The sequence below is a fragment of the Asterias rubens genome, chromosome 8 (assembly GCF_902459465.1).
Source record: "Asterias rubens chromosome 8, eAstRub1.3, whole genome shotgun sequence".
Lineage (NCBI taxonomy): Eukaryota > Metazoa > Echinodermata > Asteroidea > Forcipulatida > Asteriidae > Asterias > Asterias rubens.
In genome coordinates, this window is record NC_047069.1 from 15,767,490 (window position 1) to 15,781,655 (window position 14,166).

General features: G+C 37.2%; 2 protein-coding genes across 8 annotated transcripts in view; one reads left to right on the top strand and one right to left on the bottom strand.

Moving 5' to 3' along the window:
* The window catches only part of LOC117293333 (alpha-N-acetylgalactosaminidase-like), a 20,664-nt gene extending 16,773 nt beyond the window's left edge, over positions 1 to 3,891 (bottom strand). Inside the window, exons 1-5 of one of the 5 annotated variants that reach the window (XM_033775606.1) lie at positions 3,718 to 3,780; positions 2,956 to 3,115; positions 1,418 to 1,592; positions 585 to 759; positions 73 to 167 (exon numbers count right to left, since the gene is read on the bottom strand). In XM_033775606.1, the coding sequence (XP_033631497.1) occupies positions 73 to 167; positions 585 to 759; positions 1,418 to 1,592; positions 2,956 to 3,115; positions 3,718 to 3,754 (642 nt within the window). In that variant the 5' untranslated portion in view covers positions 3,755 to 3,780. Of the gene's footprint in view, positions 1 to 72; positions 168 to 584; positions 760 to 1,417; positions 1,593 to 2,955; positions 3,116 to 3,717; positions 3,785 to 3,835 lie in introns of those variants that run through there. The other 4 variants (XM_033775609.1, XM_033775610.1, XM_033775605.1 and 1 more) reach the window with 4 other exon arrangements.
* The window catches only part of LOC117293334 (alpha-N-acetylgalactosaminidase-like), a 14,512-nt gene extending 1,085 nt beyond the window's left edge, over positions 1 to 13,427 (top strand). Inside the window, exons 1-8 of one of the 3 annotated variants that reach the window (XM_033775612.1) lie at positions 4,089 to 4,257; positions 6,255 to 6,428; positions 7,363 to 7,537; positions 8,119 to 8,293; positions 8,660 to 8,754; positions 9,741 to 9,902; positions 11,795 to 11,992; positions 12,815 to 13,427. In XM_033775612.1, the coding sequence (XP_033631503.1) occupies positions 6,262 to 6,428; positions 7,363 to 7,537; positions 8,119 to 8,293; positions 8,660 to 8,754; positions 9,741 to 9,902; positions 11,795 to 11,992; positions 12,815 to 13,066 (1,224 nt within the window). In that variant the 5' untranslated portion in view covers positions 4,089 to 4,257; positions 6,255 to 6,261 and the 3' untranslated portion in view covers positions 13,067 to 13,427. Of the gene's footprint in view, positions 1 to 4,088; positions 4,258 to 6,254; positions 6,429 to 7,362; positions 7,538 to 8,118; positions 8,294 to 8,659; positions 8,755 to 9,740; positions 9,903 to 11,794; positions 11,993 to 12,814 lie in introns of those variants that run through there. The other 2 variants (XM_033775611.1, XM_033775613.1) reach the window with 2 other exon arrangements.
* The last annotated feature ends 739 nt before the right edge of the window (positions 13,428 to 14,166 follow it).

The following is a 14,166-nucleotide window of genomic DNA, read 5'->3' on the forward strand; positions in this document are numbered from 1 at the left end:
CTTAAATTTTGTCCAGTTGTGAGTTTTGAGCAGCTTTAAAAAATTGGGATCAGGGTTTAATTTCTTCCTTACAGGGATATGGAAAGCTCGTTCATAGTCAGGCCAGCTGCAGGAAAAGAGAATCGGACGGCCGGTAGCATTCAAGTATTTAGTCATCTCAGGGTATCCTGGAGGAATTACAAAGAATTAGTTGAAATTTAAAAAAGGAAAGAAAAAGTTGTGATTGCTAACTGACAAAAAATGATTCACGTTTTTTGTTTTTTGCCCTCACACCAATGTGTACTAAATCCCGAGTTACATGTATGAAAAAGCTAGTGCCATACGGCAGCTCAGGACTGTATAATACTTGCAAGGGAGCTGAGAACGATTAAAGGAATGTTTTGGCCCAAGGTCCAGGGTACTAATTATGTAATGTGCATTGAGACCTTATTATGAATTGCGCTACATAAGAACTAACTAGTTATTATTATAATTATTCAGATACAACACTACCCAAAGGAGATTTACACCAAGTGCAACCGCAAACCTCACTTCAAGATTTAAAAAACTAACAGATAGTTTTGAATCTCCAAGGAAGGTGTTACCCGTCTTCATTGTTGATACATTAGAATAACATCCATCAAGTTTTAGACTATCGACACCCCAGCTGGCAAACGTCTGGGCATCGAGCTCAAGATGATTCAAGCTGCCTGGGTATCCACCACATGTCTTGGTTCCGTAATCACCGTAGATACCAAACTTTAGACCTCTGCTGTGGACCTGACCAAGATGAAGAGGAAATGATTAAAAATTCTCTTGGCCTGGTACTTCACGGAGGCAACAAAGGTGATTGCTTCCATGCCCCTAGTCATTGCCTTGGTGCCCTTGAAATGCTCCTGTAGAAATTTACAATTTCCTCAAAAGGGTACCCTTTACCAAGGAGAAAATGCCTTGGTTTCCTTGCACTTTCAAAAAACGAAGCATACAGACCTGTAGATAATTTGAATTCCTCAAAAATCCATCTCTTACAGACGGCATCATTGACTTATACTGTTCCAAATCTGGAGGCATCTTTAACAAGAATTCAAATCCTGGATTATGATGGATTTAGTTTGACTTACCCTAATGTAAATTCAGTTTTGGTAATAACTAATAACAGTGTGAATACATCTACTTTGCTGTGTAGATATGTTCCTAGAGAACTTGTCTTGCTTATTAAGTCTACTGTCGCAGAGTAACTCTTGTAATTTGGGAGACTAAATAGTTCAGAAAAGAACTGCCCGCTTATGGGTGAGTTTTTGATTGGTCCGAACATTGTCAATGTCTTCTCTCCATTGGGTTCTTGGCTACTGTAATGATTAAGTTTTTTTTTCTGAGAGAGTCCTTGGCTTCATCAGCCAGAATTAATTAATGAAATGACCTACATCCGTTGACTTACATAATCAGCCAGAGCTTTGATTCCACTCGGGAAGCGTACCGGGTCTGACTGAAGTCTTCCTTGAGCATCACGTTGTTTATTACTCCAGCAGTCATCTATGTTGATGTACTGGTATCCAGCATCTTTGTAACCATCTTCAACCATACGATCTGCCATTTGCATCACAAGCTTTTCACTGTCAAATATTTAAGAAAAAAGATAAAACAAAGTGAAGTCTCTACTTTAAAAATAATTTGAACAAAAATTCTTAAAGCAGAACTCTTTTATTTATCAACTCATGAATAGCAAACTGACATTGAAATGTCAAAACAAAATTAAAGTAATGAAAAATCCTGAGAATAAAATTACTAGAATTTTATAAACTATAAGTTTTCTCACTTCTATAAAATGTACAGACAGGTGGCACATCACAAAAATTGTATTGTATAGTTACAATATGTTTATTTAATAAAATGTACAGATCATGTGATTTGTTTGTTTTAGTTGCCCCTGTCACCCCTGTTAACTTTGTCTGTTCTTGAAGGTTTTGTTTGATCTGTGCAATTGTTATGGCAATATTAACCCTGATTAATAGTGCTGATCTCCTTTTTTCTTGATTTATTTATTTGGTGTTACTAGTAAGACCAAATACATTTTTTTTAAAGGAGTACATGTCTGAATAAACAATAAAAGGAACTGATGGAGGAATTCCTTTGGAAAATACATAAATAAAAAGCTGTTCAAATCAAGGGGTGGGTAGATTCTGTTTTATTTACATGAAAGATTTTAGCAGGTGTTATATGGTAAATCAAAGTTAGGTTTAGATTGTGCTCCCATTAGTTGATGGAATAACATATTGATATGAAATACAAAGTCCAAGCACCTTTAGTTATCTTATCTTTTAGTTGATGCACTTATAGATCTTGATAACCAGTAAGCAGATAATGCTAGCATGGAGGGAGGATATACCTCTGGTAATCACTCAAAAAATGTATGACCATCATACAGGATGTTCGCGACGCACCAACTATTAGTATTTTTAAGAGTAAACTTCAAGATGGATATGGGTAACATCATCGGGGGGGGGAGGGCTCACTTCATGTAAATCATTGCTGCTCAGTCACCTGCACGTGTACATCCCGATATGTGGAGATTGTGCAGTAATTCTCCAGAACCAGAACCACTTTACTTGGTATTACAGAAGCACTGCAGCTGTTGATAATGTATATAACATTTTGGAAAAACAATTCCCTTCAAATGAACGTGGTATCATAGAGAGAGAGATTAAAATCGATCCAAGCACAGATTTTTCTTCCTGTGTGGACGAAAACAGCTCCAGATTTCCATGTGAAATTGGTCCATAATTATAGGTATTTTATATTGGCATTGTGGGAAGGGAAAAGGGGGTTTGTAAAACCACCCTTCTCCTTTCTACCATGCCCTTTGGCAGTTCAGCAAAATCAGTCACGGGGTAATCAGGTTAAGGTCTATGGATGTAATGAAAGAGACAAAAGAAATATAAAAAAAGGACAAAACAAATATGGTTGTATAATAAGTACCTGACACAATTGTAGGGATCATTCTTGCAGTCGGTATTGCAACGGAATCGTTCCCATGTCATCCATCCCATAGGAGGCGTCCTTCCTAGGCCATTGTCCAATGCCTGGGTACTCACTGCACACAACATCAACAGAGCAACTGCCAACATGTTGACTTTATCTGTAAACAAAAGAAAGTGTCAAAATGCATTCTCCTGAAGACGAGCAGAGTGCACTGTTTGAAACGTTGAGACCCAACCGGCTCTTTTCAGAGCCAACACTCACCCTACAACAGATTTACACATGGTTGTACCCGCAAGTTTACTACTTTTTTATAGTTTCTTCTTATTTCTCCACACCATGCAAAGCTTCAAACACACACTGTCAAAATGATGTTGGCAGGCTAGGTTGTGCCAACATACAGCTAAGGGCTTTGGTTTATTTTTGACAAAAATCAACAAGAAGCAGAGCAAGTTACAATTGTAAACAACCTATATTATTAATAATTACAAATTACAAAACTCAAATTTCCTTAATAAATACAAACGCGAGCAATGCAGTCTGCAATAACACACTTCCCAAATTAGGAAGGGTTAAAATCATACAGCTTTTTTTTTATTTATTTTTTTAGCACTCATGTTTTGATGTGTAAACCAACCGAAAACAAACAAAACAAACAATCGTACACCGAACAGAGGCGGGACAAAAAAAAACCCAGTAGTATTGCAGTATTGTAAACACCGAAAATCAAACAAATCGAATCAACAAATCAATCATAAATACCGATTGCCGACGCAATACTGAAAATATCAAGCCACATATATATACTTGCTTTCTCTGGCTGAGCAAGTGAAGGCAATTCCCATCAGTAGAGAAGTAAATTTCCCGTCAAAATACTTGCCTTTTATGTACCCCCGTCTGCTTGTTGTGGTGAAGGTCGCAGCTAGCTAGCTCGAGAGGTCATGGACAAACTAGTCAGCTAGCAGTAACACGTGACTTTGGTCTTGTGTTTATCACGTGGTCAGTCATATGACACAAACCCAGTACTCTTTAACGGACAGACTCCCAGACGTATGTAACGCGTAATTAACGTACCCAATGATGGCAATCTGTCTATCTACCAGAAAATCAACATGACAACGCGGGCATTGAAGCGTGCACTTCTAATACTGCCCATCTTTCCTCCATCATGGATGAACGGTCATACATGTATGTTGAATGAACGGACCCTACCAATTGATAACAAATAAGGCTGAAAACATCAAGTTTCAGTTTCTTTTTATGAGATGTGTTAACCAGCTGTATAAAAAGGCAAGATTTAAGGTAAACTGAATACATCGATACACAAAACACAGGACAGTCACAGACCATCTCCATGCACAGACAGAGCATGTGTACTGCTAGTGCTGCTTACTGTCACTGTCACTCTCACTGTAGTGTCAGTGTCAGACCATGGAGGAATAATTTATTCCTCTATGGTCAGACTGTGTGTGGAGCCACTGAGCTGAGCTGAGTGTCGAGCCACTGAGCTGAGCTGAGTGTCATGTTTTTGCTAACTTTTTTCCATGATGGAGCTCTATGGTTTTATGAACTTAATGTCATGCACTGCAAGTTTCTAACTTTATTTGATTGCACTGCAATTTGCAGTTGCACTGATGCTGCACATGATGCACAAAGACAAATGCATTACATTTACACAAACACCGACTATCATTTGTAATGTATGCATGGGTTTTGTTGTAAGTAAGATGAGTGCCCGTCTGTGTATCCTTGCCGATTAGTTGGGATAACGTAACCCTCCGCCCGACAGCCAAGGCTGGAGGATTACGAACATGATCTTAGAAGTGGTAAAAATGGGGCAAATCTGGTGATAACGTAACCCTCCTCCCAACGGCAAAGCCGGAGGGGTTATTTTTTAATCGTACAGGGTGAAATGGTCAAACACGTACAATTTCGACAGCTAGTCAACAGATTTGCTCAATTTTTACCACTTTCAAAATCAGGACACATATTCTAGGAGCGCAAACTTAATCATCAATGTCTACTGAATCCTTTCATCTCAAAACACCATTGAGAAAATATTTTGAAGAAAAAGGACAAAAACTTACTAGATCCTGGAGCGAAACAGTCAGGAGGGTTATTTTAATCGCAACTACCTGCCGAAGAATTCAAGGTTTTTTAAAATGCTATATTGATTTTCTTATATATTTATAATGTAAATATACTTAGATATTTATGCATCTAATTAAAATCCTGCCACCATGTTTGCATTATTTATGAAATAAATTAACGAAGTTGTTATGATATAACTTGGTATCAAATTTTAATTGTTAAAACAAAAAGTGATAGTGAAAAAGTGGTAGCAGGATATGGAAATATTTCCGAAAATATTTATGCAAAAAATAGTTAATGGCCTGACGTTTCGACCCTAGCAGAGTCTTTCTCGAAGCCTTCGAGAAAGACTCTGCTAGGGTCGAAACGTCAGGCCATTAACTATTTTTTGCATTTGTACTCTCGGTCCATTTGGTTGGTAAGTTGTTTGCAACAGCTAGTTTTATTTTCTCAAAATTATTTATGTGACACTGTCTCTGTTTTTGCTTTGGTCTTACTGCTGGTCAATTTTCCCGAACTGGTCAAATGACTGAACTAACCAATAATTTAAAGATTAAAAAATAGGAAAACGGCCAACTGCAGTTGTTAAAATTTCAAGAAAAAGTTAGCTGCAGATGTCAAAAGAACTCGAGTACAGTGCCCCTTAAAGACAATAGAACTAATTGGTAATATTGTCAAAGACCAGTCTTCTCACTTGGTATATATATCTCAACATGTGCATAAAATAACAAACCTGTGAAAATTTGAGCTCAATCGGTCGTCGAAGTTGCGAGGTAATAATGAAAGAAAAAACACCCTTGTCACACGAAGTTGTGTGCTTTCAGATGCTTGACTTGGAGACCTCAAACTCTAATTCTGAGGTCTCAAAATCAAGTTCGTGGAAAATTACTTCTTTCTCAAAAATTACGTTACTTCAGAGAGAGCCGTTTCTCAAAATGTTTTAGAATTATCAACCTCTCCCCTTTACCAAGTAAGGTTTTATGCTAATAATTATTTTGAGTAATTATCAATAGTGTCCACTGCCTTTAGCCCAGTTACTGGGTCTAGTGCAATGCCGCCTAAAAGTGTTCAAAAAGTCAAACACTAACAAAGAAAACAATAGGCCCCCACACTTGTCTTGCTTTTATTAATTAACAACAGAATGTTTCTGTTAGCAACAGAGACTTGCCTTGGACTTACAAATAACCGATTCACTTTTTGCCTTCCAGATCGAATATGTTTCAGGAACCACTTCTGAAGTTTGTAGCTTTTGCCTTGCTCTGCACCAGCATCAGTAACGCATTGGACAATGGACTTGCAAGAACACCACCTATGGGCTGGCTGACGTGGGAACGATTTCACTGCAATCAAAATTGTAAAAAGAATCCAAAGACTTGTATCAGGTAGTTATAATTTAACTGTGTGCAATATTCATTTTGTTTCACTGTATTTAAAGGTAAAATATTTTGATTGACCTAGAAAACTCTGCTGTAAGGACAGTGGAAAAACAGCCATGCTAACATTTCCTTTCTGATTTCCTTTTCCCAAAAATTAAATTGGTGGACAAGAGGTGAAGGGCATCAAACTCTAGCTCTTTTGTTTCTGAACAGAGTGTGGATTGAGTCCAAGCAGTGTCACTTATGTCCTTTATCCAGATATTCTAGTAAGAGATTGTAGTAGGATTAAAAGTGCACGTAAAAGAACCCAGAACACTAATCAAGGAATAGTATGGGTTCACCCCTGCGTTTCTGGCTCACATAGCAAGCACCCCCCCCCCCTTGTTTCCAAGTTTTCTTAAGGCTTGCAAGTTAAAGTGATTAAATTCACTTGTGAGACTTATCCTTGGTTTCTTCATTTTATCACTTGCTGATAAAATACATAATTTAATGAATGGACACTCACAGCCGTTGTGGTGTCACCTTGGCTAGTTTTGTCATGTTGGGTGGGCTTTTAAAATCTTGTCCAGTTGTTCTTTTTGTGACCACATGCACATTTCCTAGGTCGAGTGTTTTTTTGCAAAATGGCAGGGCACCCTTCTTCAACTAATCAGGTGCTATTGCGTAAAACAAAATAATCGGCACGCTGCATCTGAGCTGGAACCTCACTTTGGTTCAGCTTCCAACCGCGTCAACACCAAATGACCAGAAATACAATATTAATGTCTCTAATACTACAACATTACAAATTTTCTTTTTCACTTTTTCAGTGAATTTCGTTATAAACCTCCATTTTTATACAGTGAGAATTTAATGATGGAGAGGGATGGCTGATCGGATTAAAAATTCTCTTTTTAACTTGCTCACTGAGTTTCATTATAAAATCTCTGTTTTTAAACAGTGAGAATTTAATGATGGACATGGCAGATCGGATGGCAGCGGATGGATACAGGGATGCTGGGTACGAGTACGTCAATCTGGATGATTGTTGGAGCGCTAAGGAACGCGACGCAGAGGGCAGGCTTCAAGGAGATCTAGAACGCTTCCCCAGTGGAATGAAAGCTCTCGCTGATTATGTAAGATTATGTCAAGCGTGTGATTTTGCAGGGTTTTCACAAAATCTTTTAAACCTCTCTGAATCCCTGGTTGGCACTTGTGTCACTCTGAACCATAATTGTTTCGTAAAAAGTTGGGAAGGTTGTGCATTCTGCTTTACCAACTAGGCTCCAAGTGGCTGATACCCATGCCTACATTCTTACGAACTGTGAAGGGGGTAACCCGGTTTCAGCCCCAGGAGTGGGCAGCACTATGCCCCTGGTGAGAGTGGGTTTCTGGGTCAACAGCTCAAATCAGTAAAGTGTAGCCCTCATCTTGAAGTCGCCATCTGGCCTTGTGATATAAGGCAATATCCTACTAAAAACAAATTAAAAAAAAGGGGGGGGGAATGTCTCTCATCAAGCTGTAATTAGACTTTCACGGGTTCAAATCCCACCTCAGTGATTTGCTTGTGGATTTATTTCACAGAACTAAGTGTATAGAGCTAATTTGTTTAAGGGTAAACACAAGTTATGTTGTTTATCCCAAACGCTTAAAAAACAAATAACATCTATTTAATTTAGACTTTGAAATAAATGTAAATGCTTCTCTTGTCTTTTAGATCCACAGCAGAGGTTTGAAGTTTGGTATCTATGGTGATTACGGGACCAAGACTTGTTCTGGTTTTCCAGGAAGTTGGGGTCATTTTGAGCTGGATGCGCAGACATTTGCTGACTGGGGCGTGGACATGCTCAAGTTAGACAGCTGCAGCTCTAATATAACTACATATAGTAAAGGTAAAAACAACAGTTGATCATATCTTAATTTTATTCATTGCTCTAAATTTGGATATAACAGGTGTAGGAAAGAAACGATAAACAAAAGTAGTATCGCACCAAAAGCACATGGAACCTACAGCTTTACTTCTCATTCTTCCGAAAGATGAAGCACTAGTGGTTAAATTTCTAGCTTAAGAAAGACAGGTACTCAAACCCACACTCTGCTGATCAGAAACATCAGGGCTTGAGTCCAGTGCACTTTGCTGTTTGGCCACAACACGCCAGAATAGAACGATATACTTTTCCTCAATAATGCTTAAGGCTGTGTTGATTATTATTACAAAGATTGAATATTTGATTTTGGTGTTTTTTGTTTCTATATAGGCTACCCAGAGATGACCAGAGCATTGAATGCGACTGGAAGACCCATTCTATTCAACTGTAAATGGCCAAATGAATTACGACACTACGGCATGAAGGTAACGAGAGAACTAACAGAATTTTATTACTATACATGATGAAAATGCATTTATTTAATTTTTTTGTTAAAGGGAAGGTACACGTTTGGTAATTACTCAAAACAAATATTAACTTAAAAACTGACTTGGTAGCAAGCATTGTAGAGCTGTTGATAGTATCAAACATTGTGAGAAACGGCTCCCTCTGAAATGTTGAGAAAGGGGTAATTTCTCACTAAAATAATAAAAGACTTCTAGCCTGAAGTCTTTTATTCCTATCTGAAAGCACACAAATTCGTCCAACAAGGGTGTTTTTTCTCTCATCATTTTCTCGCAACTTCGATGACCAATTTATTCTCAAATTTTCACAGGCTTGTTATTTTATGCTTATGTTGGGATACACCAAGTGAGAAGACTGGTCTTTGACAATTACAAAACGTGTACCTTCCCTTTAAGTATTCAAGTTACTTATCTCCTAAAATTGATTTAAACTTCTTAGACAGAGTGGTACGGTACTTTTTTAAAACTAAATAGAACAATTAACAATCACTCCTTATGTCTCACACTCTTCAGTCTCCTGACCATGACTAGAGCAAGCTAGTCCAAACATTGAGAGCAATTAAGAACTCACTCCGCACAGTGAAGTTAACAGCGAAATGTCCCCTCAATCCACTAAGCGAAAGTAGTAGTCCCAGCTGATTCCTACTGTCGCCCAGGTAGTAGTTAATAAGTATGAAATTTCTTTTTTAGTACTTAGTAGCCTTTTGAATTTTGAAATCTACTCCGCGAAAAAAGGAATAAAAAGAAAGACCTAGTTCCCAAAGAACCAAATTTACACAGTAGAAAGTAGATATTTCACGGAGAAACAATTAGAATCTAACTTTTGCTCCATGGATACACCCATGGTTTTAACGCACACCAAATATATTTGTATATGTTCTATATATACATTGATACCTCACCATGCAATGCCTCAAAAACTATACGCTCTTTATTTGAAACTGCAGATAAACTACACTCTGATTGCTGAGTACTGTAACACATGGAGAGCTTATATGGATATACATGAGACATGGTCGTCTGTTCTTTCTATCATTGATTACTTTATACTGAGTCAAGATGCAATGATACCTGTTTCAAGACCAGGCAGTTTCAATGACCCGGACATGGTTAGTCAATATGAGAAAGCTTCATATTAAGAAAGCATTGAGGATCTTAAGAAGTCAAAATTTACATCTTATGCTTTGTAATTTAAACCATTGGTTTTACGTCCAAAAGGAAACACTTTTTATTGGGGAAGCTTAAAGACACTGGACACTTTTGGTAATTGTCAAAGACCAGTCTTCTCACTTGGTGCACAAAACAACGTACCTGTGAAAATTTGAACTCAATTGCTCGACAAAGTTGCGAGATAATAATGGAAGAAAAAACACCCTTATCATACGAAGTTGTGTGCTTTCAGATGCTTGATTTGGAGACCTCAAAATTTGTTTGAGACCTCAAAATCTAACTCAAAATCGAAATCAAATATTTTAGTGGAAAACTACTTCTTTCTCGAAAACAATGTTACTTCAGAGGGAGCCGTTTCTCACAATGTTTTATATTATCAACAGCTCTCCTTTAATCGTTAACAAGTAAGTTTTGATGCTAACAATTGTTTTGAGTAATAACCAATAGTTTCCAGTGCCTTTAAAGGTAAGCCTTTTTTACAACCATCTTCATTGAGTGTAGCTTACAGAGCACTGAGGACGGCTAACTACTTTGGGCTCACATTTCAATGCATCAAAAATTCTAATGAAATTGGAAATTTTGGAGCGGGAAATTTAGAGGATATAATTGATTCTTAGTTTCAACTTGAAATGAAGCAGGGGTAATTGTGGTGTGCTTTGGCCGAATGTTCAAGCGCACTGGACCAGAGCTCTGGTATTTTTTATCAGAAGAGTGTGGGTTTGAGTCTGGTATTGACACTTAAGCAAGACACTTGACTGTTATCACGTATGTTGTGTAATGCATCTAAAAGAACCAAGCACACTTGTCGTTAAGAGATGGGGTTTGCCCCACTGTTTTCTAGCATGTGTGGCGGCATTAAAGGAATATTACAGAATTGGTTTTTGCTAACAAAACAGTTGCTGTCACTTTATGTAATCCACCATATACATAAACTGACAAACCTGTAGAAGTTTGAGATCGATCGGTCATCTGGGCCACAAGAGAATAGTGAAAAACAGATTACAAAATTTGCATTGCATCGATGCCAAAATAAAAATGAATTAAACGCTCACTGAGCGATAAACTCCAAACGCGAAGTTGGATTATTTATTTCTATCAAATTATGACATTTTAGACAGAAATATTTCAAGGGATGTTTTGAACTATCATCATCATTAGACCGTGTAAGTTTTATTTAAATCTGTGATCTTCACGTTTTTTTTTTTTTTTACCAATTCTGTAATGTTCCTTTAAAGACACTGGACACTATTGGTAATTGTCAAAGACTAGTCTTCTCAGTTGGTGTATCTCAATGTATGCATCAAATAACAAACCAGTGAAAATTCGAGCTCAATCGGTTGTCGAAGTTGCGAGATATTAATGAAAGAAAAAACACCCTTGTCACACGAAGTTGTGTGCTTTCAGATCCTTGATCTCGAGACCTCAAATTCTAAATCCGAGGTCTCGAAATCAAATTCATGGACAATTACTTCTTTCTTGAAAACTACGTCACTTCAGAGGGGGCTGTTTCTCACAATGTTTTATACTATCAACCTCTCCCCATTACTCGTAATCAAGAAAGGTTTTCTGATAATAGTTATTTTGAGTAATTACCAATAGTGTCCACTGCCTTTAAGTGTGCGCCACAGCACTTTGTAAACAGTTACAAGGTGTAAACACAAAATTGTACAAAGGTTCTTATAATTCCAAACACAGCTCCTCTGCATACATGTAGAAATTATTTTGAGCACTTTGAGACTCCAGTCCAGTGTGAAAAGTGCTATATAAATGCTTTATAAGAACTGCGTATAATTACTACTATTATAATAATTAATTGATTTGTTGTTGACAGCTTGTTGTTGGAGACAATGGTCTGACAGTCAACCAGTCCCAGGCCCATTTTGCAATGTGGTCAATCTTGGCTGCTCCGCTGTTAATGGCAAATGATCTTCGGAATATCTCGACTCAGTCTCGAGAGATTTTACTCAACAAGGAAGTGATAGCTGTCAATCAAGATCCTCTTGGTGCAATGGGAAAACTTGTGCTCAGGGTAAGAAAGTCAAACATTAATTTCTATATGCATCTTCTGATCAGCAACTTTTTTCTTTCAACGGATTTTTTAAAAACATTATTTGAGTTTACTTAGGGCAAAGTTCTATGATGTGTGATTTATTACACATGAGTTTGTACCCTCCGTTGGTTTTGATCTCTATAAATTTTTGTATAAAATTGTGAATTGACTGAATTAATGTTTAGTATCGGGATACAAAATATTATTTGTTTTTACCCCATTCTATGATGTGTGTGAAAATGCTCCACTCAGAATACGCACACACTCATTCAACCAATAGAATGTGTTCTCTTTGCGTCGTGATCGTTTTGGTTTCGTTATCGCTGCAGTGTGACTCTGCCTTAAGCACCTTCCTGTCTACTCAGTACTTTCCTGAGTTCTGGGAAAGAAAATCCCAAGGCATTTGATTGAATTACATCACGTTCAAAATCACAAAAAATCACAAAAATTATTTTGAAATTCTATCTGCAGAACTTTTTAATCAATATGTAAGGTTGACAGATGAAAATGTAAAATTTCTAAATGAATATTTCAGAAGAGGGTTCCTTTTTAAAGTAAAATTTGAATATAAGAATAATGCTGACACAAATGTAAATGAGGTACAATTATTTCCTTTTCATTCATTTCACTTCTTAAAACTAAAAAGAAATTAGAAAGATAAATCATTGCAAAACTGTAAAATTTCTAATTGAATAATTCAGAGGAGGGTACATTTCTAAAGTTTGGTTTGATTGTGAAGAATCCTGTAGACACAAATGTAAATGAGCTCCAATTATTTCCTTTTCATTTATTTCACCTCAGATTGGATCAGCAGTTGATGTGTGGGTGAAGCCACTCTCTGAGAAACAACAGTCAGCCATTGTGTTTCTAAACCGGTTACCATCACCTACAACGGTGTCCGTCTCTTTGCAACAACTGGCTGTGAAATGCTTTGATAAGTGCTTCCTGAGGGATATCATACAACACACTAACATCGGTTACAGGGAGACAGGGAAACCGTATGACTACTGGATACCGGGCACTGGGGCTTTGATGTTTCATGTGCAACCTTGATATCACTGATAGAAATCGACGAGACCCAAACCTATCAAAATTGGGATATTTCTATCCTTGCTAAGATGTTCAATTTTCTTCGTTCAATTCAGAAACTTTATTAGAGTTAAAGGCTTGAATTGAGCCTTTTTGTTTTCAAACAATTTCTAGTCCATGAGAGGGGGGGGAAGGGCATCCCTCATCAGACTCCCCCCCCCCTGCATCACTGCGTGACAGGCGGCACTTACAGGCCACTGACATTATTTCTTTTATATTCATCCCCCCAGAATGAAATCAAAACTTTTCTGGCTACCTCGACCCAATTTCAAAAAGCATGTAAAGCATAAAAACTTGCTAAGCTTATCAAAATTTGATCTAACAGAAACTGGTTCCCTGCCAAAATTCCATAAAAAATTACACTGTGCCCCACTCATTTTTTGCTCCGCAAAGAAAATTTACTAAGCGTTTATGAAATTGGGCCATAAACGATATACATTCCAGGATCTTTCATCAACATTCTTTATTAGAGTAAATAAATTATATGTCTATAAATGATAACTGATGTTTTTTAACAGGGTACTTCTTCCTATGCAAGTCACTTTTTAGTGTTGTATTCCAGATGCTTTACAAACTTACCAAATCGTCTAGATAAATTGTTAAAGTGTAAATTTCTTTTTTTGGTAAGTAAGAATACTTTTTTTTTTAAGAAAAATAAATAGTTAGAGCCTAGGAGAGCGGCAGATAAATTTGGAGCTATCATATAGAACCAATGCAGTGAAGCACTTTGTATTTAATTTTTTATATTACATTTTTTTGGCACATTTAAATAAAAATGTTGAACTTAAAACCTTTGTATATTTTGGCGAGAAATAAATATTTTATAAGTGTATTTTAAATAATTTCTTTGTGTGTAAGATGTGATTGATTGACTCTGTTTTTGAAGTGCATTCATCTTCATCTGAATTTTCTTATTAACCTTTGCAAAGCGCAAATCCAGACCCTAACCTAGCCCTATATAGGACTCTTCATTGTGCTGTTCACTACGAAAGTGTTCACTACGAAAGGCTGCCAGGGCCAACCCTACTCCTAGAACTATGCAGTTTCGTTACGGGAGACGATAG